At 43.4% G+C, this 24,548-nt stretch overlaps 1 protein-coding gene and 1 long non-coding RNA gene across 5 annotated transcripts in view; one reads left to right on the top strand and one right to left on the bottom strand.

Moving 5' to 3' along the window:
* Nucleotides 1–571: 571 nt before the first annotated feature.
* LOC309375660 lies at nt 572–11,308 on the bottom strand. 2 transcript variants are annotated; one of them, XR_014170977.1, is made up of 3 exons: nt 11,294–11,308; nt 6,330–7,160; nt 572–1,595 (listed from the first exon to the last, which is right to left on the bottom strand). It is a non-coding gene; the product is annotated as an uncharacterized lncRNA (long non-coding RNA). The 2 variants fall into 2 exon arrangements; XR_014170978.1 differs by lacking the exon at nt 11,294–11,308 and adding an exon at nt 10,789–10,803 and having other exon boundaries at nt 6,330–6,482.
* A 33-nt stretch (nt 11,309–11,341) lies between these two features.
* UBXN11 (UBX domain protein 11) overlaps nt 11,342–24,548 on the top strand; it is a 25,692-nt gene continuing 12,485 nt past the window's right edge. Inside the window, exons 1-9 of one of the 3 annotated variants that reach the window (XM_081921481.1) lie at nt 11,342–11,425; nt 13,299–13,392; nt 13,791–13,828; nt 14,600–14,704; nt 17,440–17,540; nt 19,018–19,072; nt 19,596–19,675; nt 20,152–20,266; nt 21,184–21,395. In XM_081921481.1, coding sequence (XP_081777607.1) covers nt 13,328–13,392; nt 13,791–13,828; nt 14,600–14,704; nt 17,440–17,540; nt 19,018–19,072; nt 19,596–19,675; nt 20,152–20,266; nt 21,184–21,395 — 771 coding nt within the window. In that variant the 5' untranslated portion in view covers nt 11,342–11,425; nt 13,299–13,327. Of the gene's footprint in view, nt 11,426–11,458; nt 11,652–13,298; nt 13,393–13,790; nt 13,829–14,599; nt 14,705–17,439; nt 17,541–19,017; nt 19,073–19,595; nt 19,676–20,151; nt 20,267–21,183; nt 21,396–24,548 lie in introns of those variants that run through there. The other 2 variants (XM_081921479.1, XM_081921480.1) reach the window with 2 other exon arrangements.

Below are 24,548 nucleotides of genomic sequence, written 5' to 3'. Positions count from 1 at the left end.
GGACGCCTCTTAAGATATCGTAACCAAATTTTGCTCATTGGCACTCTGAGGTCAAGGAGCAGGTTTTTGTCTATAATTGGATATAATTGGTCGCCGTGTTTTTAATCAAGATGGTGGACCGAGCCTTTTTAAACTGCATTGATTTTAATCACTGATTTCAAACCAGCATTGACTTTTTTGGTTTCTTAGAATTCCTGAGCAATGCCAGGTATGAGGCTTCTAATGAATAATAACAGTGACCTCATTTTTAATAGTAGATCCCATGTTTCCCACTACAAGAGGAAGGAGTCAGCAAACATACTTGGGCAGAGAGCAGAAGCAGTGTTTTTATAAGCACAAAAGGTGTGGGGGGGCTAAAAGTGTGGGGTGGAGAGCAGACCTTAAACACCTCAGTAAGGACTGAGCATACTCACTCAGTGAGCAAGAAATGCTGACTCGCCGCTTTTTTAGTGATAGGAATGGGGAGGAAAACCAGAATGAAAAGGGAATGGAATGGGATATTCTATAATGGGACGTGGCTGGCTGGCTACAGCCCTGCACAGGAACACTCTAGACTACAACAAAGGCAGGCTTTCCAGCCAAGAAGCTTTTATTTCATTCATTGACCCACCCTGCGTGGGGGGATACAGAAAACAAAGGCAGAACATTTGCAAACACTACTTTTTATCTTGCATGGTTTATCTTCTTGGACCATCTTCAGCCAACTTCTTGAGGTTTGCCACTTCAAAAGGTTGACATTCCACACTTGAATTTGCTGCGAATCAAGAGGCGACCTCCTGAAGACCAGGAAGCGACCTCAAATGATTCCTTAAGTTGGGTGGGTGGGTGGGATGCTTCACACAGGATAGCATGACATTAACTGAAAGGCTTATAGAAACAAGAGGTGGGTGGTCATCTTCTGGGACTTTGGATGACAGATTTAGGATGCCCTTGAAGGTGGCAGACTAGGAGGCAGATCTGAGCCACAATGCCTCAGGACATTCTCCTGACAGAAATAAACAGGAGCCTTGCAGTGCTTATGCACAACTCCTGTTTCTTCCTGGAGGGCCTGACCGAGCAAACATCCCAGTGGATTTGTGCCTCTTGTTAATTAGTGCACATGAGTAGGTGACACTTGGGTTACCTATCTCAGGGAACCGATATGTCTTTGTGAAGATGCATTCTAGACCTGCGTGCATCACCTGCTGCGAAGACCATCTGAGCATGAGCCCACACATCTGGATCAAGTTCAAGAAGTCCTTCTGGTTTGCCTCTCATTCTGCAGATAAAGCAGCCATTGTGGTGAAGATGAAGCCAAAAGCCTTTGGACCATGAATATTGCCACATGGCCCAAAATTGTGGGTTGGTTGTAGCTGGAGCATAGGTGCTGGCTGGATCATTGGTGGAGGGAAGGTTTCCTTAAAGGCAGAAAAGAGATGAATTTGCCCTCCAAGGAATACCCTCATAGGAGTGACTCTCCAGGCTCAGTATACTCGGAGGAGATGAATCACAACCATCAGGAGTGGTAGCAGAAAGCAAGCTGGGCCATTGAGGGACATGGCTCTGGAGCCTGGTGTAGAAGCCGGAGTCGTGACTTTGGGAGTGTCTGCTGCGTCCTGAAGAGCAAATGAGAAGAGTATATGATACGGGGTCAGAGAAGTTCTCAACAAAACTGAAGGTCTGCAGGGTACTTTGTTACGTTAGTTGACACAGTTGATACCTTACCAACATAGGAAGACTCATTATACTGTACCAAGTCAGGCCCAATGATCCATCTTGCTCAGTATGGTCTACACAGCCTAGCAGCAGCTCTCCGGGGTTTCAGGCAGGGGACATTTCCAGCCCTACCTGAAGATACCAGGGACTGAACTTGTGATCTTCTGCATGCAAAGCAGCTGCTCTACTACGGAGCTACACCCCTTTCCTTCAAACAAAGCTCTCTTCCGCCTTGCATGAGAAAACTGCTCTCCCTGCATTCACATGCATCTTGACATGCTTTTGTTCTTTTCTGGACCAAATAGAGGAAGTGCTGTTTACTCACATTGAAGGGATCACAAACTTTTGAACTTTGCTTTTGACATTATGCTAGTGCAACAGCCCTTACACTGGCAGTCAGAGAACGCTGAATCTGGGCCAATGGGTTGTTTCCAATGCTAACCCATTTAAATGACTGAACATGACTAAGTTAGGGTACATTACTTTCAATGGGAAAACTCTGCGCAAAACTTCCTTGGATACAGCCTAATGGTCTTCCCAGATTGGGTCTATTTAGGTCGGGGATGGGAAACCTGATGCCCTTCAGATGTTGTTAGACTCTTACACCCATCACCAGGCTCCCCACTTGTAGAATGTTCTCCCCAGGGAGGCTTGCCGGGCGCCATCATTACATAACTTTAGGCGCCAGGCCAAGGCATGTCTGTTTCCCCAGGCCTTTGGCTCTTAACTATCTGTGGCCTCCTTGAGTGGGTAAAATGTTTCAATCCTGCCTTTTAAAAACAGGATTGCCTTTGGGCGTTTTCCTTGTTTCTATTCTGTGCTGGTTTTAATGTATGTGTTTATAGATAGGGACGCGGGTGGCGCTGTGGGTTAAACCACAGAGCCTAGGACTTGCCAATCAGAAGGTCGGCAGTTCGAATCCCCGTGACGGGGTGAGCTCCCGTTCTCAGTCCCTGCTCCTGCCAACCTAGCAGTTCGAAAGCACATCAAAGTGCAAGTAGATAAATAGGTACCACTCCAGTGGGAAAGTAAACGGCGTTTCCGTGCCTGCTCTGGTTCACCAGAAGCGGCTTAGTCATGCTGGCCACATGATCTGGAAGCTGTCTGCAGACAAACGCCGGCTCCCTAGGCCTATAGAGCTAGATGAGCGCCGCAGCCCCAGAGTTGGTCATGACTGGACCTAATGGTCAGGGGTCCCTTTACCTTTACCTTTAGCTTGTTTATAGATTACAAGTCCCTTTGCATTACCTTGGTCAAAAAGGGGACCAACAGATTTCATAATTAGAAGAACAACAACAACTCAGATGTGACACCAGTGTTATGTCAAGTACAGTCGTACCTTGCTTTTCAAAGAGCTTAGTTCTTGAACGTTTTGGCTCCCGAACGCTGCAAACCCGAAAGTGACTGTTCCAGTTTGGGAACTATTTTTTGAAGCCGAACGTCCGACGGGGCTTCCGTGGCTTCCTCTTGGCTGCAGGAGATTCCTGCAGCTAATCAGAAGCCGCGCTTTGGTTTCCGAATGTTTTGGAAGTCGAATGGACTTCTGGAACGGATTCCTTTCGACTTCCAGGGTATGACTGTACTTCAAAATGTGGACAGACACCCCAAAACAGACCCGGAGACAAAGGCTGGTGAAGCAACAGAGGTACATTTCCCACCTATGTGCATTAGCTTGTGGCTACACCCCCACACCCCCCTCTCTGTCCTTCATCCAGAGAAAAAAATTACATTTTTCAGAGTTCAAGAATACATTCAGGCAGTGGGGGAGCAGGGCCTGTAAAGGATGAGGCCTTGGTAGAATCCACAGGAAGTCCAAGGGCCTCATTTTGTTCTCAGTCCTGAGGTACCTTACTTCTGTTTTAGATACACAATGAGAAAGATACCAAAGTAGCATGGTGTCACAGAAGTTTGCTGCATATGTAATGTTCCCACCCTCATAAAAGGTTATTTTTCACTGCTATCTAATCGGCACCTATTTCCCAGGAAGTTTTACAACTGACTGACTGCCTCTCCCCAGCCGGCCCCCAGCAGCTGATGTTCTGGGCCTTGAGATTGGCAGGCAAGCAGTAAAGAATGACAGGCCCTGCTCAAGGCAGTGCCAGCACCTGAAACCTGTTTCCTGTTATTCTAGCAGAGAAGGAAACTCAGGCAGAAAGTGATGCAACGTTCTGAGAACTGCAGCGGTGGCAAGGAGACTGCACCCCCAATACCAGGGAAATCAGATCTGGCGAGTACATCAGCCTTCTGCAACCTGGTGCCCTCCAGATGATCAGGACTATAATTCACATCAGCTCCAGTCTGCACTGGTTATACCCTGGGAATAAAGTCCACTGGACTCAGTGGGACTCCACTATATATTTAAAGCAGCAGCATGCAAATTAAAACAGTCATGGCTTCCCCCTAATAATCCAAGGAACTGTGGTTTGTTAAAAGTGCTGAGAGTTGTTCCCTCTACAATTCCCAGAGTTCCCTGGGAAGAGGGATTGTTAACCCACTCAGGGAACTGTAGTTCTGTGAGGGGAATAGGCGTCTCCTACCAACTCTTAGTACCCTTCACAAACTACAATATTTTTTCTAAAGACTGAAAAAAGTAGTAAAGGTGTGGAACAAAGATGGCAGTGTATAAAAAGCTTGCTGAAATAAAACAGTGTCCATGTCTGTCTGAAAGCAAGCCAAGGAGCACCTAGGCATCCCATGGGGGCAATAGCCACATTTGCCCCATATTTTTAAATTGCTCTTATACCACTTTAAACAGTTATAGCTGTTAGAGTTGAACAGGCAGATATCCTTGAGATATCTGTTGCTATTTTCATGCATGTATGTTTTTTGCACCATGATTGTCCTTAAAAAGCTAGCCTGCATCTCGTTCCCCACACATTTAACCCATTTTTATTATTTCCAGGGGGGAAACCTCTAAACAAACATTTGTTGCTAATGACCCATTTGTGATCTCTTAAGGAGCTTCCTAGGCAGGAAATTGGAGAAAGTTGGTTATGTGAGTTAAGAGAAGAAAAGTGTTGTGTGTGATAAATTGCGTCTATCAGAATGGCTGTGGTTTAAAAGCAGCAATCTGGTACTCGCCCATGTTTATAATCCTCAGTTGGTCATCATCCATAAACCACAAGAGGTGAGTTTGAAGGTTTTGACAAGCATTGACTTTTCCAGTTTAGATTTTTAAAATGTCAGAAAAACAGCAGCTTGGTTTATCAGCCCTCACAAGGGGCAGTAGTGGAAAACTGCTGTTTAATCCTTTGAATGTACCTTGTGGTCAGAAGCAGTGTCCGGGCAGAAAGCGGCAAAATGTCCGGGACATTTTAAACTGGCCAGTGTGCTTGTGCCATTAAGAACAGATTGATAATGCTTTGTCTCAGAGATGGGGAGGCCGTGGCTCACCAGATGCTGATAGACTCAAATTCCCATCAGCCCCAACCAGCATATCCAATGGTCAGGGATGATGGGTGTTGTAATCTAGAAAATCTCTGAAGGACCACAAAGTCCCCCACCTGTTTTATCTCCCCAAAGGCATATTTTTACACACGAGCTTTTCGTTAAAGGTGTAAAAGTAGGCTATGTGGAATGGGGTGGAGAGCTTCCCCTTGATCAGATGGTAATCTTCACAGATATGTCTGCTTCTTTACACATATTTTTGTAAGGATCAAAGAAACTTATCTCCCTTTGAATTCACCAGGGGTTATTTGTAAGGAGACCTGCACATTTATGTTTATGTGCCGTGTTAAAAGTCCAATCCAAACAAATACACAGGACTCACCTCCAAAAAGGAGGGGGAGTTTACATTGGACTACAAATTTCTGACATTTTGAACCACTTAATTTCTCCCCCATCCCTACCAGTTCACATTTAGAGTCAAACCTATCTAATTTTCACTTTCCAAAACAATACACGAACAAAAACACAACCACCCCTTGAAATTCACACTTCTCTGTATTTTGCAATGCAGTTCTCCAGTCAAGTAGTGTATACAAATATGCATATGCTGTAACAACATTTACACAAATGTGTATACTATTGAAAATAACTCACCAAAATGCATTATATTAGGGGAAATCGCTTTGCAAAAAGGGGTATGTTAGGCAAAATATATTAGGAGAAATGTGCACTAAAATGCTAACAAACTTGCATTAACTTCTTTTTTAATTGTAAATGTGGAGAAGTGAAGTTAAGCTTGGGAAAATGAACAACTGAGAGAAACCAAAATTAGCAGAGTTCGATCTACAGAAACCAGCAGAGTCTAAGGGTACTTAACACTGGCTGGAGCATGCCTTTGCAAAATAAAAATTCCAAGCTTTATTTCCATGGTCCTACTCTAGAATTGCCTCCTACATCCAATGTACGCAATGTCTGCATTCCCCATGTAAACTCACTTGGGACAGGAGTAAGCACTTTTGAACTCCGCGCAGGACATACATCCAAGGAAATATGCACAGGATTGGGCTTTGCATTTCAGAAACAGGTGGTATTAAATATGTTCAATTCCTATGTATGAATGCCGCCTCCACTCCCCCAAACTGCAGCCACTACATAATCACAGCCTTCTTTCAGTACCCGAAATAAGGGTTTTGAAGCAACTGAAGATTCTCATTTCAATCGTCACATCCAATAAGACCACTCCTTACCTCAGTGGCAACAGCCAGAGTCAGATTCATCAGTAGCACAATACCAATGATCAGGATGGCCTTCATGGTGAAGCTGTCTCAGAGCTCTGATGGATGGAACTTTTTGCAAGGGGAGCTGCCTTCTCTGAGATAAGACACTCAAGAGGTTTCACACTGTAGATGGAAAAGAGGCAGGAGGAGTCCACCAATCACAAACTCCTCTGCTTGCTGCTTCCTACATGGCTCTCTAACATTAGCTGGTGATGTGTGTGTGTGTTCTTTATAATAGATTTACGGGGGGCCTCCAAAACTTCCTGTAAGACACTAGAATTCTGCTAACCTAAATGGAATATAATAGCAGCAACTCGGTGCTCTGAATTCCAGCAAATGGATAAAAAAGTCTCTGATGCGCAAAAGGGCTACTCCTTTGATAGTAGATTTTAGTTTTATTTGTAGCCTGTCCTAGTGGGAGGGCTCCAGCCGTTCAGCAACAATATGGGTCCCTTTCTCCGGAGAGCTCTATGTACTGCTGCTAATTCTGGGGTTTTTGTCTCATATCTATAGCACTTAAGTTCTGAGCTTTGCCATCATGCTTCTTGTTTTGTACAAAGTCTACAAGTACAATTGTATTTTGCCATCAGCCAACATATATACTGATAACTACACCGTGTTTTATTTAGCAAGGTTGTTGTGTAAGTGTCTGAATGCTCCCTTTTCTATTGGGTTTGTTGTGGTATCAGTGTGGTTATACACAATTCTGCTTTCAATTCTTGTTCTGCTTGCAAAAATTTCTGGGTGGCCATACTGCTTCTTTTCCAATCAGCACATGTCCCAAAACTCCATGTTGCAATCCTGTAACAGTTTACACCACAAATGTTCCAGTTTAGCTTTTTGACCCACGTTTGTTGTGGCAATAATGCAAGGAGTGATCAGAAGTGATGTCTGCAACAAAATACTGCAGCAGCGGATGGCATGGTGGGCCCGAGATATCTTACCTTACCTCCCGAGATATCTTACCTTACCTCCCGAGATATCTTACCTTATCTCCTGATGAGTCAGTCGCTGCTGCTCACTGGGGGTTGGGGAGCAAGGAAGTGGAGAAGTCAGTGCAGTGCAAACACACCAGCAGAGCCATTTAGGTCGTCCTCCTAGTGAACTCGCTCTACCTTCCCAACTGCTTCACTTCTCTCCTTCCCTGTAAGCAACAGTAATGCACCTGCAGGGAAGTCAGGCACGCGTCACTGGCCCACTATGCCATTGAGTGAAGCCAAGGATGCTGATGGGTATTTAAAATTCTGCAACTCACAATTTCTCCTCTAAAGGACATCAGAAAACTTCATCAAAATTTGTTTAAGTTTGTCACTTTCAATGTACAGAATGCTCAGTGTGGACAACCTCTTGAGACATTGTGGCCCTTAATTCATTTTTAATTCTTTTGAGTCTTGAAAAACTCCTCTCCCCCGAGCAGTTAGTGACCATAAAGCTAAGAAATAGCCACAAAATTGCTTCCACGTTAAGAAAGGCCATCTGAATTTGATAAAGGTCTGTATGAGACAGAGAGTGCTCTGCTGTAAGCCTATGGCTTTGTCTCACATATAGGTGAAAGTGCAAAAGTTCATCAATAAGTTTCATCTTCTGGGTATGCTTCCATCAACAGTTCAACCCCCCTCTGAATTTCTTGCTTAGATGCTATCATAATAGCAAGGACGGAAAAACAATTGTGCAACATCACTGTACACAGCACTTCTTTTTAAATTGGCTTCAAGTGCATCTAATATAGAAATAAAGGATTTATCTTAAACTTATCTCTTGAAGAAAGTGCATCTAAGGCATCAGGTGCACTTCTGTCATTTCTTTGCCGTTTCCTCACTGTCTCCTTGTTTTGTAGTTAACATTTGGCAAGGTGGCTTTTGCTTGTTTCTCAAGCTCATCAAAATATTCTCTAATTTTCCTTAAAAAATCCAGAAGTGAACTGTACAAACTTGTACAAGAACTCAGTTACAGGTCTGACTTCTGAAGGGCTTTGTTGACCTTTTGAAAATGACCTAGCACAAGGATTTATATCTCTAAGATTCTGCAGACTTTGGCTGTGAACTAGGGCCCCACAAAAATATTTGAAGTTGGACCCCAGAGGTTCATATTGGGCCCCACTGGCTGGCTCCGAGTCTCATGGTTGCTGGGTCCAAGTTGCCCTGCCTTCACATGAAGTCTTGGGTTTGCAATTTTGGGAGAGGGGAGGCCTCATAGATTTAGAGGCCCTAGGCTTCAGCCTACTTAGCACTGCCTTTGGCTACATATGGAACAACACTCAAGATGATTGAGCTTGCTGTTAGTACACATGATGCAGGGGTATTAGGAAGGAGGAGCACCTTAATGTCATTCGTTTTGGACAGGATTAGATATGGAGCTCAGAGTTGCATTATCCATTTCAGTGATGAGGAAGTGGTGGCCCTCAAATGTTCCTCATTCCTGGTAGCACTCAAAAGACAACAGAGTCAGTGCTAGGCAACCCTGCTTGGGGATGACACTCTATAAATGGATCTTTGCTGCTGACAGACAAATATATTGAAACAGCTCAGTTCTGATGAAGATGCAATTTGGCACAGGGTGGTGGCAGATGAGTTTATTTTTAATATGTTTTTAGTGCAATTTAAATTTACAAATATCCACTCCATTAAAGTTCTTAATATAGGTTAATAGCAGCCAATGCTGCTTGAGAATTGTAAGAAACAAAAAAAATCTGTGGAGGTTTGAAAATGGGGGTTAAAGTCTGCAGTTTTGAAAGATTCAGTATGCCATCTCAGTACACCACCTTGATTCAAAATGGTGTCCAGCTGTATCCAGATATAATTGAAAACATGCTCTTTGATCTCCAGAACCATTGTGCAAAATTTGGTTATGATATCTTAAAGGTAAAGGTAAAGGTACCCCTGCCCGTACGGGCCAGTCTTGACAGACTCTGGGGTTGTGCGCCCATCTCACTTAAGAGGCCAGGGGCCAGCGCTGTCCGGAGACACTTCCGGGTCACGTGGCCAGCGTGACATCGCTGCTCTGGCGAGCCAGAGCTGCACACGGAAACGCCGTTTACCTTCCCGCTGGTAAGCGGTCCCTATTTATCTACTTGCACCCGGAGGTGCTTTCAAACTGCTAGGTTGGCAGGCGCTGGGACCGAGAAGCAGGAGTGCACCCCGCAGCAGGGATTCGAACCGCCAACCTTTCGATCAGCAAGTCCTAGGCGCTGAGGCTTTAACCCACAGCGCCACCTGTGTCCCTATGATATCTTAAGAGGTGTCCAAATGCATAGTGGGAATCCCCCCCCCCCCGCTCAAAGATTATTGCTTCTCAGTATGCTACAATTTTACTATAGTCTTTAGTAGGCCTTTGATATCTTACCAGTTTCATTAGACTATTCATTTTTATAGCAATTTCCCCCCTGGTCTGGCAGAATTTTTTCATGTACTTGCAAGGGTAATCCAGCAGTTGTTATTAAATATAACACACAACCTTGCATAGAACTAATTATCTTAACATGCGGGCAAGCTAGTCTGGGATGAGACACTCCTTAAAGTATTTTTATGACACATTCTTACACAAGAGAATTGTCTACATAACAAACACCAAACTGACCCTACTTTTTGTCTGAATAATGCTGGAGGGACTGTGTGCATAGAAGTCTCTATATTTTCAACATTCAAGTTGTGAGTGCCATTGCAAATGTAGTCAAAATGACACCATCCGCATGCAAAAGAGAGAAGTATCAGCAAGCTTTGGAGAACCCCAAAGTTTGCAGAAGTAAAATAAATAAGGAGGGAAGCCCTTTAGAAGTGAGTGTGCATGTGGGAAGCAAATTGGGGAAATGTAGTGGTAGAAATGGAACATCCTGAAATAGGACATGGCTGCTGGCATCATAAGAAAAGCCAGTTGGATCACACCAACTGGCCCATCTAGTCCAGCATCCTGTTCTCACGGTGGCCAACCAGATGCCAGTGGGAATCCCACAAGCAGGGCCTAGGCACAAGGACATGCACCCCTCCTGCTGTTTCCAGCCATTGGTATTCAGAAGCATACAGCCTCCAAACATAGTGTATCTAGTAGCCACTAGTAGCTGTTACCTCCATGAATTTGTCTAAGCCACCTTTGAAGCTATCCAAATTACGGGCCATCATTGCCTCCTGTGGAAGTAGCGTTGCCATACATCTGGAATTTCCCAGACATATCCGGAATACTGCAGTTGCAAGCAGTGTCTGGGAGGGAATTGGTTAAAGAATTGCCCGGGAAAATCCAGATGTATGACAGCCCATGTCGGCAGTGCCATTTTTGCCGATTTCCCACAGAAATGGCTCAAAAACGTCCAAAAACCCAGCAACTTTGCAAAACAACAACAAAACCTCAATAACTTTTCTGTCCAAATTTTCATTTTTTGAAATCTGGGAATGCCATGGTTTAGCTATGTGCTGTAAGAATATGTACTTTCTTTCACCTGTCTGCAATCTTCCAACATTCCTCTTCCTTGGCCACAAGTTATAATGTTCTGAGAGAAGTAGAACAACTTTTCTCCAGCCACTTTCTCCATGCCATGACACCTCTCTCCTGTCCCCTCTTAATCGCCTTTTCTCTAAACTAAAAAGCCCCCAACGCCACAAGCTTCCCTCACAGGGGAACTGCCTGGAGACCTGAACATGTTGCTGTCTGCCCTACTTTTATGCAGCCTGAAATCCTATGCTCACTTGCCCGGAAGTAAACCCCACCGAACACAAGGGGGGCCTTATTTCTGAGTAAACATGCATATAGCATTGCGCCGCCAATTTGAAGGGGAAGGAAGGAAGGAAGGAAGGAAGGAAGGAAGGAAGGAAGGAAGGAAGGAAGGAAGGAAGGAAGGAAGGAAGGAAGGAAGGAAGGAAGGAAGAAAGAAAGAAAGAAAGAAAGAAAGAAAGAAAGAAAGAAAGAAAGAAAGAAAGAAAGAAAGAAAGAAAGAAAGAAAGAACTGGTCCAGGAGCGCTGAATCCTGGGAATTGTAGTCTCCTGACTCTTCCTCCAGGCTCTGGCTTGGAGTCGTTACCTAGGCAACCGAATGTAAACAAGATGGCGGCGCCGGCCTGAAGCCTCAAGATGGGCGGGTGAGTCCCTTAATCTTTGAAGATCAGGCAAACTGTTAAAACGGGTCGGGACGCTGCATTTCATCCCCACAGGCGCGGCTCCTACCTAATTCACCCAGGAACCCGCGTTAAGTCTCTTGCAGCAAAAACAATGCAAACCTTCGTGGCACTTTAAAGACAAATTATGCCAGCCCACGCATTTTACTCAGACGTAAGCCCCACGGGATTCAATAGGAATTTCTTCTAGGTAAGTGGGTAAAGGATAGCAGCCCCCATAATCCTGTGTACATGCTTGCTCAACATCCTTGCCCCACTTATATTTAATGAGGTTTTCTTCTCTGGTAAGTGTGCAATCCTTTGGCTGCCACCCCAATCCTCCTTTCTAGGGAGTAAGAGTGAGGCTTATACTGTATATAGGTTTGCGCTGTTAAACTGTAATCCCATGTGCATGAAGCGGGGAACTTGTGGTGCTCCCAATGTCCTTGGGCTTCACCTGCCATCGGCCCCAGCCTTAGGATCCAAATCCCATTGAAATCAGTAGGATATACTGCTGAATGAACAGGGTTTTGCTGTGGAAAATTCATATGTCAGAAGCTTTCATTGGCTTCCTTCAGCCTTCTGCATCAAATGCAATCTTTCTTAGTGGGCATATATGAATGGGGCACTGTTCTTGTATATTTTTGCACTCTGCAGACCCACAGATAAACATAAGAAGAGTTCCTCTGGGTGAGACTAACAGCCCATCTAGTCCAGCATTCTGCTCACACAGGATGTCTTTACACAAGCAGGACATTAGTGCAACAGCACTTGCCAACTTAGATTCTCAGTTTCCCAGAAACTGGGATTTAGAGGCACACCACCTCTTAATACTGGAGGAGCTATATAGCCATCATGATTAGTAGCCACTGATAGTCTCATCCTCCATGAGTTTGTCTGATACCCTTTTAAAGCCATCCAAGTTGGCAGCCAACTGTGGGAATGAATTCCACAGGTACAACTTTAACTATGTGTTGTGTGAGGAAGTACTTCCTTTTTGTCTTCTAGAATTTAACTTCATTGAGAAACCCCTGATTCTCGTATTACTAGAGAGGGAGAAAACCTCTATCCACATTCTTCACACCATGCATGATTTTATATATTTCTACCATATCACCCTTTTTCTTAACTAAAAAGCACCAAACATTGTAACCTTCCCTCATAGAGGAGTTTCTCCAGTCCCTTGATCATTTTAGCTGTCCTTTTGTACACCTTTTTCTACTCTGCAATACCCTTACAGTTTTCTTTATGATTCCTTTTCTAATGATCTACCACTTACATTGCAGGTCTGGCTTTACTGTACAATACCTCCTCCTCTCCACTGCCCTGTATCTGTGTGTATGGTATGATATGCCACCTGTGGATAACACTTCATGCATCTAACAAAATGACTCCAAGTCCACAAAATGTTACGCTCTGTGTTCCTTTGCATCTGGACACATAATATTTGGTTCTTTCTCCCCAGATATTTTTCCAGTGCTGCCCCTCCATAGTTATTTTGGCACATTGGTGCACGGCCCTTTCCTCAAGGAGCTCTGGCTGGAGTACATCTAAAAAAATTCTCATTTTGTGCTCACAAAAACATGAGATAGAAACAGATGCAGCCATTTTTGTAGCTGACGAGTGCTCTGTGGGCTGTCAGGCAGATGGATAGAGTGTCAGCCTAGGTTGACCCCTCACTGCATCCAATGTGTTTGGACTGTGAGTTTAGAGATGCTGTAGGAGTGCATCACATCTTCAACAATTAGCAATGTGCAGAGATGTGTGCATCATATAGATAAGCCACATAGGCAATTCTGAGTTGCATATGCCACAAATTGTAACGCATTTCTATCTCTCTCCCTCCCCTCCTCCTTAGAATTTAAAACTGTAAATTCATGGTAAACCATGACGTCTCCTCTTTCCTCTCTGGGGAAGATTCGCAGGATGCCACTCCAGTTGCAGACACCAGGGTAAGTGAGGGTTCATTCATACAACCACCTGGACATGTAGGAGCCACAGAGAAAACCAGGGCCTGTTAGTTTTATAACAGAGAATCCAGCTTTCAGGTTCATTCCAGCATTGTATGTACCTCACACCAGAATTTGAAACTAGGAACGGTCTATGTGTTTACAGTGTAGTTATCTAGGGGCTTTATGGCCTCTACTCACATCACATTCTTGAAGTCACTCTTTTCATTATGTGTGCTCATATCAGAAAGCCAAAGGGCTGTGGCATGACTTCCCAACTGTAGTGTAAAATTGCAAGCATCTTCTTCATCAGTTAAGTTTGAAGTATACATTTACATGGATAATCATTGATTTCTTGCCTGTTTTATGAGTGACAACTCCTGATTTCTTCTGGATTTCAGAAAAAGGACAGCACCTTTCAAAGAGAGCATTCAGAATGGTGAGTGGTCAGATCCTTGTCTTTGTTTTGTTTACCCTGTTCCAAATAATTATGTATATAGCAGTGTATGATCTTTCTAATTTCTCATCAGTTCCTTTCTAATTTCTTTCTAATTTCTCATCAGTTCCTACATAAACCTGTGGATTACTTTCCCCCCTTTACAGGCAAAGAATTAGGCTGAGAGTGTATGAAACCTAAGGCTACCCAAGAGTCAATGGCAGAGTTGGCTGTTTGTGAGATGGGGTGCCTGTTGTCTTTACAATCCTTGCCTCATTTGGCTGTGGTAACTAATGAGGCTCAGGGCCTCCCCCTCACCCCTAGCAGTTACTAAAAAAATTGTCTCTGTTTTAAATATATCATTAGTGATATATGAGCATTTTTACTAATCCTGAAAAATATCTAGTAAGCTGCAGTTTCTGGGTGCTATTAATTAAAGTGGTATAGCTCTAGAGAGCTCTGGATAGGTTCCTCAGGGGAAGTAGAAGATGTAGTTAGTCTTGACAGGATCTTGATGCAGGATCTTGCATTGGAAGTCCGCCAGCTTATGTTGCTCTAGAGACTGGCTCACATTTTTTTTTTACAGCTTACTTTACTTCTTGTCAATTAGCCTTCTCAATGGAAATTGGTACAGTTGGCAAGTCTAACTACTTTGCCTCCTCAAGGCAACAGACATTTCTGCTTACACACACATACACGTGCGTGCACCCACACACACAGCAGAGGAAGTCCTTTTTGTGCTCCTCATAATGATTTGATCACTTTTGTTCACAGAGGATGAAGCAGCAATGATGGATGAAATCCTGGGGCCCAGAGCTCAGATTCCAATCAGCAGGCCTTCATGCTCAGATGGAACTGCAGAAAAACCAACGACACTGGGTATGAGTAGAAGGGCTGGAGATGAGATTGGTTTTGGGTAATGCCAAGGGCTAACATTAGCTATGCAAATTCAAGGTCTGGGATGGTAAAGGCCACAGCACTTTCCACTATTTCCTGTTTTTCTGTTTCCGTAACTAACTCAGACATTGTGTGCTCTATGTTCTCGTTACAAGGGCTGTTTGTCTTTTGTAGTTCCTCATGTATAGATCACATTGGGTAACTGGGACAGAATTTGAACTCATGACAACCTCAGCTTTGAGTCTCTATTACCTCTAGCACTAAGGATAGTGGAAATACATTTGAAAATGTCCAAACTCAGGGAACTCTGGTTAGTAAACATGCTGGGATAATAAACCATGCTTTAAACCTGGCTTCTCCAAACTAACCATAATTTAAACTAGGGATGGATAACCTGTGACCCTCCAGATGTTTCTGCACTATAGGTCTCATCATCTTTTGCCATGGTGGCTGGGACTGATGGGAGTTGGAATCCAGCAAGATCTGGAAAGCCACAGGTTCCCCATCCCAAACTAATAATAGTTTTGCAGTTTGTACATAATGGGGAACTCTGGTAAGTTTGAAATTAAAAGCAGAAGCTTTACTCTCACCCTACAGTGTTTAGCATTAAATCTGACAACATCCAGTGTTTTTCTTTTCAAGGTTGAAAGCCTTGTTGTTCGTTGTGTGAAGTCACACAGGTTCTACAGGAGTTTATTTTAGTATTTTTTAAAAACCTGCAGAACTTGCTTTTGACCAGAGGCAACAGTGGGGCAAAACAAAGATAAGTACATGTTGTGGGAAGCAAAACCTCCCTCCTACCCATTTTCAGTTCTCTTAAAACCCATTGTCTGCCTGTAGCATACGTTTAGAAAGAACCATGCATACTGAGAAAGTGTATGCAAAATCTTAGCACAAATGACATTGATTTGTGTGATGTAGTTTGATTGTAGCAGGTGGGTTCCCTTTATTTAGAACAGAGTTGGGGAACCTTTCTCAGCCTGAGGGCCACATGTCAGTGGTGCCTGGGAACAGAGACAAAAAAGGGCAAAGCAATGAACACAAAGTTTCCCTTTATACAGCAGGCTAGTTTCTACACACACCTCTCTGTAGCCTCCATTCAGGCCTCATCAGAGTTGAAGGGCACATTCCAGCTCGACAAAAACATTCAAGGAGAGTAGGGCTGCTGAAGGGTGTGGTTCAGAGAGAGTCTCAAGGGCCCTTGATCTAAAATATGGAATTGATTTGCATAGAGTATGGACAGCATTGCTGATGAAGATGTTTTTCTCCCAAGCTAGGCCAAGTGACCCACACTAACATTGCCTCTGATCTTAAAGGATTTAGGTCCTTTAAGCAGAATCGAATTCTGAGACCTCACACATGTCTGTCCAATAAGCAACACTCTTCTTTGCCAGCATCAACACACTTTGCCACATGGCAAGGAAGCCACATGTACAGACTTTTCCAAGTTCACCCTCTTGTTTTTTTCTGCCCATGACAAATTCTGTGCACAATTTCTGCTTCTTTTCTTAACCAGGCCCTTTTATTTTTAGTTAATTAGGTGACTAATGAACAGATAGAAACCCAAATGTTCATGCAGCACATTTAAAAATAAAAAACCACACAGCCCACCAGAAGGATAGGGTGTGTGTGTGGGGGGGGGGACTGATGCCTGAGTCAGCAGTGGAACAGCCAGCCTGCACATCTCTTACTTAAGTTGAAAAGCCAGGAGTAAACAAGATTTTCTCTGTAGATGGGGGATAAAAAAATAAATAAATAGGGGTACTCAAAAGAATTAAGATTATACAGCTGGGCAATGCAGGATCTGTGTCAAAACAAATGAAATTCTGTACCCTGTATAAGTTGTGGATACAGAACTTTTGCATAACTTATTTTATTTTGCATATTTTTCCTGCACTTTTAAAAACAAAGTTGCATGTTTTTATTCTGGTTTTGCTTGTCACAGGGATTGGCAAGGAGCTTTTCAGGGCACTAGGTCTCCATCTCCAGCCACCAGAATTATTATCCAACACCTCTCACTTCAACATGCCCTGCTCACCTAGACACTTTCAATCATATCTTTGCAACCATAAAGTCTAGAAACTTTTTTTTTTTAAAAAAAGCTGAGACTCTCAGGAAACTGAATTCTAGGTCAAATATCTGTGCATTCTGTGCTTTCCCTTCATTCCTTAAGAATCAGGGCATATATGTGAGTCGCATCTAGCTCCAGTTGTATCCATTCCTTCTTCTCTTTCCTTTTTCACTCTTTTGAGTAACTAGAAGGAGGGAGGGAGGAGTGACAGACTAAGTTTATGCCATGGTGAGGAACATTGTTCCCTTGCCTCCTGTATGTTTTGATCCTTCTGAGTACAACATAGAAAATGTAGGGTGATTGGCAATAGCCATATTCCCATCCTAGAGAGAGATCATCTACAGATGTGTGCGTTTGTGCAGAGAATCTGTGGAAAATAGTTTACCACCTACCACTGAAATGTCAGCCTATGTCTGGGATCCAACATAGCTGCACCTCCGCAGTCTTCCCCCATTGGTGACCCAGATACTAGTCCTCTGTTGTTTCCGCCAAGGATTTGGGCAGAGAGCCGACGCAGAGAACATACCAAGCATTCTGGCCCTGTGCTCCATTTCCAAGGAGCACAACATGCCATTGTGGAGTCGGCATCTCGATAGAACATTTGACACCAAATTGTTCTCACAATCTGTTGACTTTGTGCCTTCAGGGTCTGCTCCCAACGATATGGAGCTGATGGCCTCCATGATGCAGAAGATTGCTTCCTTGGAACAGAGCATCAAGAGCCAAGCACGGGCAATATACCACAAGGTGAAAATGCCAGGCTTCAAAGGAACTGCGTTAGGGTGGCAACAGTTCAAACTGGTCATAGTTGATCTCAGAATCATGCTAAGATTTTATTTATTAGATTTTTTTTTAATTCAAGTGTTTATTATTTAATTATTTTTTCTAAATTGCATAAATCAATCTGGGTGGGTGGGTGTCTCACAACATGGTATGCAAAAAAAAAGAAAAGATAAAATTACAGTCTGATAAAATTACAATCATTTACACTATGTATAGGCTGTCTTATAACAGAGTGATCTGTGATTGGCTAAAACAGCAAATTTTTAAAAAGCCAGATGGGAATAAGAATGCAATGCCTCAAGTAAAAACACACCAGATAAGGACAAAACTATACATTTTAAAAAAAGACAGATCAGAAGAATAGAGAAAAACAATACTGAAAGAAGCACAGTGTAATTTTAAAAGCCTGGGAAAATGAAATGTCCTTGCCTAGTGTAAAAAAAGAAAAGAAAATTAGCAGAGCAATCCAAACCCACAATCTTCTGCTTTTGTCTCTGCTGCACTGCTGAAAATGCAGGCAGGCACTGGCTGTTGCAGGCAGTATCCTTGCTGGCGGTCAAGAATCTTTGGATCCTAAGCTGATCCAGCTACCAGCAATGTTCCCCATTTAGACCCCTCTGGTACACCATCCTGGAGCTGTTGCAGCAGAAAAAGGGGCAGGGGAGGAGGATGAAGCTGCCCTCCATCTCCCACCCAGGACAGCATGAGTGGAGGGGCTTCAGGTATGGCAGTGGCTCCAACTGTTCTGCTTACAGACTCCAAAGAGTACAGCTTACCTGAAGAGGACATTCCACAGCCGGAGAGCCACGATGGAGAAGGCTCATTCACTCCTAGCCACTACCAGTAAACTCACATTGGGAGGAAGGATGGACTGATCAGTCTGTTTCTGATCATGTGTCTTGATTCATAGCAATATATGAATCCTAGAAAATATAATTTGTTAAGGGCGCTGAGAGTTGTTATTCCCCTCACAGAGCTACAATTCCAAAATTCCTGGGAAGAGGCATTGATACTTAAACTACTAGGGGGATCATTCTGCAACACAGAAGGGGGCACCCTGCAGATACCGTCATATCTGAAGGCCTGCTTCATAACATGAAGGAATCTTGCCCTTATTGTGGCAGCACCTACCCTTTGGAACCCCATGCTCCTACATATGAGACACGGGTTCTCTCTAATGTATTTTTAGTGTCTGTTGAAGACTTTCCTCTTTGAGCAAGCTTTCAGAGTGGAATCTTTTATCCCATTCAACATCTGTATTGGTTTTGAATTTGGTTTCTTATATATGCAATTGTTCTGCTTGTATTGATGCAATTATTTTGTATATGTTTTTATTCTGTTGTGAAATTGCTTTGAGATGCTTCATAGGAAGCAGTTCATATATGACATGGAATTAATAGTGACTGGTATTAAATTTTGCCTTTTATATTTGGATCTGCAGGATAAGAAGATTGAGGAGCTTGAGGAGCAGATAAAAATCCTTAAGAAAGGAAAAGGTAACATTGTAGCACATGTCTCAATGCTTCTTTTTCTCTTCAACAAGAGGCAGATGCCACGTTTTGCTAGAGTTGAGGGATGTGAGGCTGAAGTCCAGCCTGCAGGCCACAGCAGGGTGTGTATGAGCATGTGGAGAGAGCAGCTTTCGAGGCCTCACCATAATGCAGGTCATGTTTTAAGCTCTAAGGCACCAGTAAGTCCAGAACCGGCCAGGTCACCATATGGAATTGCCCATTGGAAGGAAGTGTGTTCGAAGGTAAAACGCTAACCTTTTCCATTCTGAGTCAGAACATTAATTTATAACAGAGACTTGGACTATTGCTGCTCTTTGTGCAGTTTGACCAAAATGTGACCAAACTGCGGGAGGCAGTGGAGGACAGGAGTGCCTGGCGTGCTCTGGTCCATCCATGGGGTCACGAAGAGTCGGACACGACTAAACGACTAAACAACAAGAAGTGCAGTTTAATATTAATCAAAATGAGGAACCCCTACATATCTTTGGGTGTGTTTTTTCTTTGCAAGCTGAATCTTCTTGGGTGAGCAGAGCAGAGGAACTGGAAGTGATATGCCTTAAATTGCAGCATCAGGTCTGGGAAATGGAGGTAAGATTAATGGGAGCGAGAGATTATTATTATTTCTCTATCAATCTGAGCTTAATTTCTATTCATTCTATGGGTGGCTACTGGGTTGGACATGAACAAGAGCCTTTGAACAAACTAACCTCTCAAAGTCCATGGTACCAGGCAGAAATGGGAGGGAGGGGAATCTCTCTTTTGCCTTTTTTTTTTTTTTTTTTTTACTCCTTGTGTTAAGACAATGAGAAGCGCGGGGAAACAAGATCTCGTAAGTTCTGGTTGGCCTCAGGTCTTCCAAATCCCCAGGGTTTGAATATGAGTTGGGCTCTGAGGAACTTTCACATCATCCTTATTTAAAATTGATTTAATTAGGTTGCAGCCTTAAATAAAAGTTCATTTTGGGAAAGTAGCAATTTTATTTTTCCTTCAGCATTTTTCTATTCGCACCATTGGTTAGGCTATCCTCCTTCCTGCCTAAATTGTCCCCATTTCCCCCTATGCAGCTGTTTCTGAATGACTATGGATTGATCTGGGTTGGAGAAGGGACAGACTCTTTGGGAGAAGTGCAGGCACAAAGTGATGAAAGGAGTGAGCTGTCAAAGCATTACTGGAAACCAGGTTTGCCGGGACAAAAGACTGCCCTGTTTTAGATACCTTAAGACAACAGAGCATACTTTACTTCCATTTAGACTGTAAGCTCCTTGGCGTAGAAACCAGTCTTTTCCTTTACAGAACTCAATAATATGCTATGTACATTGATGGCATTGTATACATCATAAATTATCCCCATTGTCATTCATTTAATAACCTTACAAATCAGCATTACCAAGATTCTCATAGCAAATAATGCAAACTTGTCAGGCACAAGTGGTTTTGGGGGAAAAGTTTTCAATTTATTAATTTTAATTAAACTGTTTTAGTCGTACCATAAGCCAGTTTCTGAAAGCTTTTGCCTTGAAAAAGCAGGGTATAAATGGAGAAAAACTCCTAATAACTGTGTTGAACCTTGAGGTATCATGTACTCTGCTTTGCAACAACTCCACATCTAGAGCAAAAATCCATATTTGTCCCTATGGGTTGTACACAGTGTATGACTAAGTAACTTGTTACTTTAGCATGAGGATTTATGCTTGTGCAACAGAGCTCCTCCCTCTCCTTTCTGTTTGTATTCCCCAAATTTGTAATAATAATAATAATAATAATAATAATAATAATAATAATAATAATAATTTGTTCATGGGGGTTTTCCCAACCCTCCAGAGCAGATTTGGGGAGGGCACCAGGCATTTCCAGGAGGAGGAGAGGGTGGAAAGTTCATTTGAACAAGCCTAAGTCCTTGCACTAACAGAGCAAGTGCATTGGATACCACACTATGTAATCCAACTCTAATTCTAGAAATATCGTCCTATTGACAATATTCCTCCATTACTTTGTCACCGAAACTGCTTTTCTTGGTGCTGGAAAAGATTTTGCAGTTAAAATGCAGTGTTGAGAGTTTCTCTTCCCCTTAGTCATTTCTCCTCCTTTTGTCATAGGTGAATCCATCGTTTCAGAAACCAATTTTGATTTAATTTTTGCAAACCTGAAAGATTTAAATGCTTTGGCTGGGGAAGGCATGTCCCAAATCGAGCACACGGCAGGGGGTGCTAGGCTGAAGCAGCTGGACTCAATCCCCCTCACCTTCTATCAAAATGGGATTGTCATGTTCAAAGGGCCTTTCCGTTCATATGAAGAACCTTCCACACAGGTATGAATCAATACTTAAAGAAATTTAATCACCGACTGGCTGGCTGGCTGACAGGTGTACCCATAGTAATGGCTACATGATGACAAAGCAGACATTCTTGTGTGCCTTTCCTGATAGCACAAAATCCCCACTTTCTGCCCAGAAATAAGTTATAGCATTTATGACTCCTTCCATTTTCTTGTAAGAAGCCTGGTAAGACGACGAGATTATATACAGTTATGCATAATTAGGGCAGTCAAGGTTCAGTGGAATTGCACTCATTCACTTTGGACGGGTGCAATCTTCTCTGAAGGCTAGTGCTCAGAGCTTTGACTGGTTTTGCTAGTTTCTAGCAGAAGCTGGCTGTGCATAGTGCTGATTGGCTGACATCATGAAAGCACATCTCCCACTCTCTGCAGCAGTTCTTCTTGTCTAAAAATGATTGACTTGTAATAATAGTAATAATTTGGCACAAGCATAGACCAAATTGATGCATTTGCGAGGTGCTTGACCTTTTTAAAAAACGAAAGCCTGCCTGAGGCAGGGGAATGAGAATAACCATAACTGGATTCAGACACAATACCTATGTAATGTGATGGATTTGGGGCTTTAACATTTCAGTGACACCCTGTGCAATGCCAAAATTCGGCACCTCCTGCCTCTTGCCATCCATTATTTATCATTGTTGCAGCACCTCCTGTGGTGCCCTCTCGGCTTGGCGCCCAATGTGGGCGAACTTGTTGTGCTCCTCTAAATTCGCCTCTGATGAATTCACTTCTTGCAGTAGGAAAAAAAATATGCTGCCTTATGCTTGCACATACATCTGTATGCAACACAATTTTCAGGAGCTCAGGTGGATGGTGCAGTGGTAGGCTACTAAAGTTTGCTTTCTCTCAGGCTCCAGCTTATTGGCTAAATGGGGAATCTGATCACCTAAATCCTAACAAACCAGAATCAGTGACTTCTACAAAACCATAATCTGGGTAAACATGGGATAGGCAATCTCAGGCTCAAGGGCCAAATGCTGTCTTCCAGGCTCCCCTATCTGGCTGTCAGAACTCTCCCAGACCACACACTCTGTCCCTAGGCCACACTGCTCACTGGCCCTTCTTCACCCCCCCCCCAAGTGTTTTTGCTGTGCTGGAATGTGTGCATGAACTCCAATCCCTGGATGGAGAATAGAGAGGACTTTGGGAGTGTGTGTTGAAACTGGTCTCCTGTACAAATGATGAAATTTACATTTCATGCCCCGCCCACTTTTGCCTCTGGCCCCACCCAGCACTGACACGTGGCCCTCAGAAGATTGCCCAAAAGGGAATGCGGCTGTCAAGCTGAAAAGGTTTTCCACCCCTGGAACTGACCAGTAAATCATGAAGAATTAGGGGCCGGGGCAGGAAGAGTATAGCAGGGAAGAGATGAAATAGAATGAAGGTATTGAACCATGCAGGGTAGGGACATGGTGAAGGAAGCAAATAAAGATTCAGAGTTGCAGCATAACCCAGTTCCCTTTCCACTGCAGAAGGCAGAGGAAAGGACTGCCAGGACGAGTATTTCATAGTGATCTTGAAATAAGAGGAACTTTTTAGCATCTGTCTATGAAGAGACAAGAGATGAGAATTCAGTCCCTCCCAAGGGAATTGTGCTATTAGGCTGGAGTGGGCAGGATGTATACTGTGGCCCATTGGCCCACTTCCAGTGGGTCACTTAGTACCAGCTGGATGCTGAGATTCTTGCAAATATTGTTGGGCTGGATGGACTTTGGCTGGATCTTGAACAGTATCGTATGTTCTTAAGTGGGAGTGCATAGTCAGAGTCACTGAACACAGATCTGAAGCATGCACTCTTGCTTTATAAATTTAAAATGTGCCATTGAACCACGAGGCATCTCATTTTTTAAAAAAGAAAAAGGTAGACTACAGACTCTGGGAGTCATCCTTTCCTGATCTAAGGCACTCCTTCAGAAACACAATATGTGCCTCTTTGAAAGAAAGCTACCAAGGCTCTTCAGGCGCACGTTAGCAGCATTTCTATGTGCTGTTTGAATACATTCACAGGTCACACAGAAAGATGGGTTGGGTGAGCAAAAGGGAAATGAGGGGGGTGAGTGCAGCACCCTTGCCACAACCCCTTTCTCTAGGGTTTTTACTTGAAAAGTGTATCCCCTATCCCTCTCTGTGTATGCGATTGGCACAGTTTCAACCTGAAGGAAGTGCCCCCATCATGCTAACTGTGGCCATCATTCTAGAAATGAGTTACAAGTTAAGGAGGAAGTAACAGAAAGCAAGAATGAGCACAGGGCTGTTCTGCTTCTGACTTTGAAACCATTCCAGCTTCCGTCTTCAGGCACAGAGTCCCACCTGCTGCCTCTGCAACTGTTTGAAAGTTGTCCTATATAACTCACACATGGGACCTTTCTGTTTGCGGCCATTGCAGCTCCCTACGCATAATGAGCAACCTGCTGGACTCTTCACCACATGTAAATCCTTGAATTTTGAACGTCCTTCTTCAGCCCCCGCAGAGATGGTTTGCAGCAGCAAGCAGGTTGCCAGACTTTCCTCCCAGTGAATGAGTCAACTATTGGCTGAACATTTTTAAAAAGCAGTACTGTGTATTTTTGAACACTCAATTTTGCAACTGCCCAGTCTCTACAATTTTTTACCAGGAGAAACCTGTGGTGAAAAGGGTGCAGGTTCTTTCCTAGCAGATGCCTGAACAAAGCTTGATTTTCCTAAAAAAAAAAAAAAGTTAATATTTCTTATGGTTGAAGAGAAAGTTTAAGCTTAAGTCTCAGTCCCTGTGAAGGGAAGACATGGAGTCTAGTGACTAAAGTCTCACACCCTCTTTTGGGAGAATGTACTTATTTTTAAGAGACTTCAGGCTGTACTCCATTTTACACAACCTTCAGACTTGCACTGTGTGGGACTGAGTCATAGATCCACATGTAGGGTACCCAAGCAGTGTCTCATCTGCAACCTGACCAGGCCAGAGTGCTTAGCTTCCAAAAGATAACTGGGTCATTTGCCTTCAGATCATACCCTAGTACCTATCTTGGTGTATCTGCAAGTGTTTTCACTTTACAAAGATCTGAATGGTATAGGTGAGCTATGTGGAAGCCAGGGAGGTCTGTAAGCAGAGTGCTGGATGTGGGCCTGGCTTCAAATCTCACTTTTCATA

Source organism: Podarcis melisellensis, assembly GCF_964234715.1.
Source record: "Podarcis melisellensis genome assembly, chromosome: 8".
NCBI classification, from domain to species: Eukaryota; Metazoa; Chordata; class Lepidosauria; order Squamata; family Lacertidae; genus Podarcis; species Podarcis melisellensis.
The sequence above is the reverse complement of the archived record's forward strand: the minus strand, read 5'-3'. Positions and strand labels throughout refer to the sequence as shown.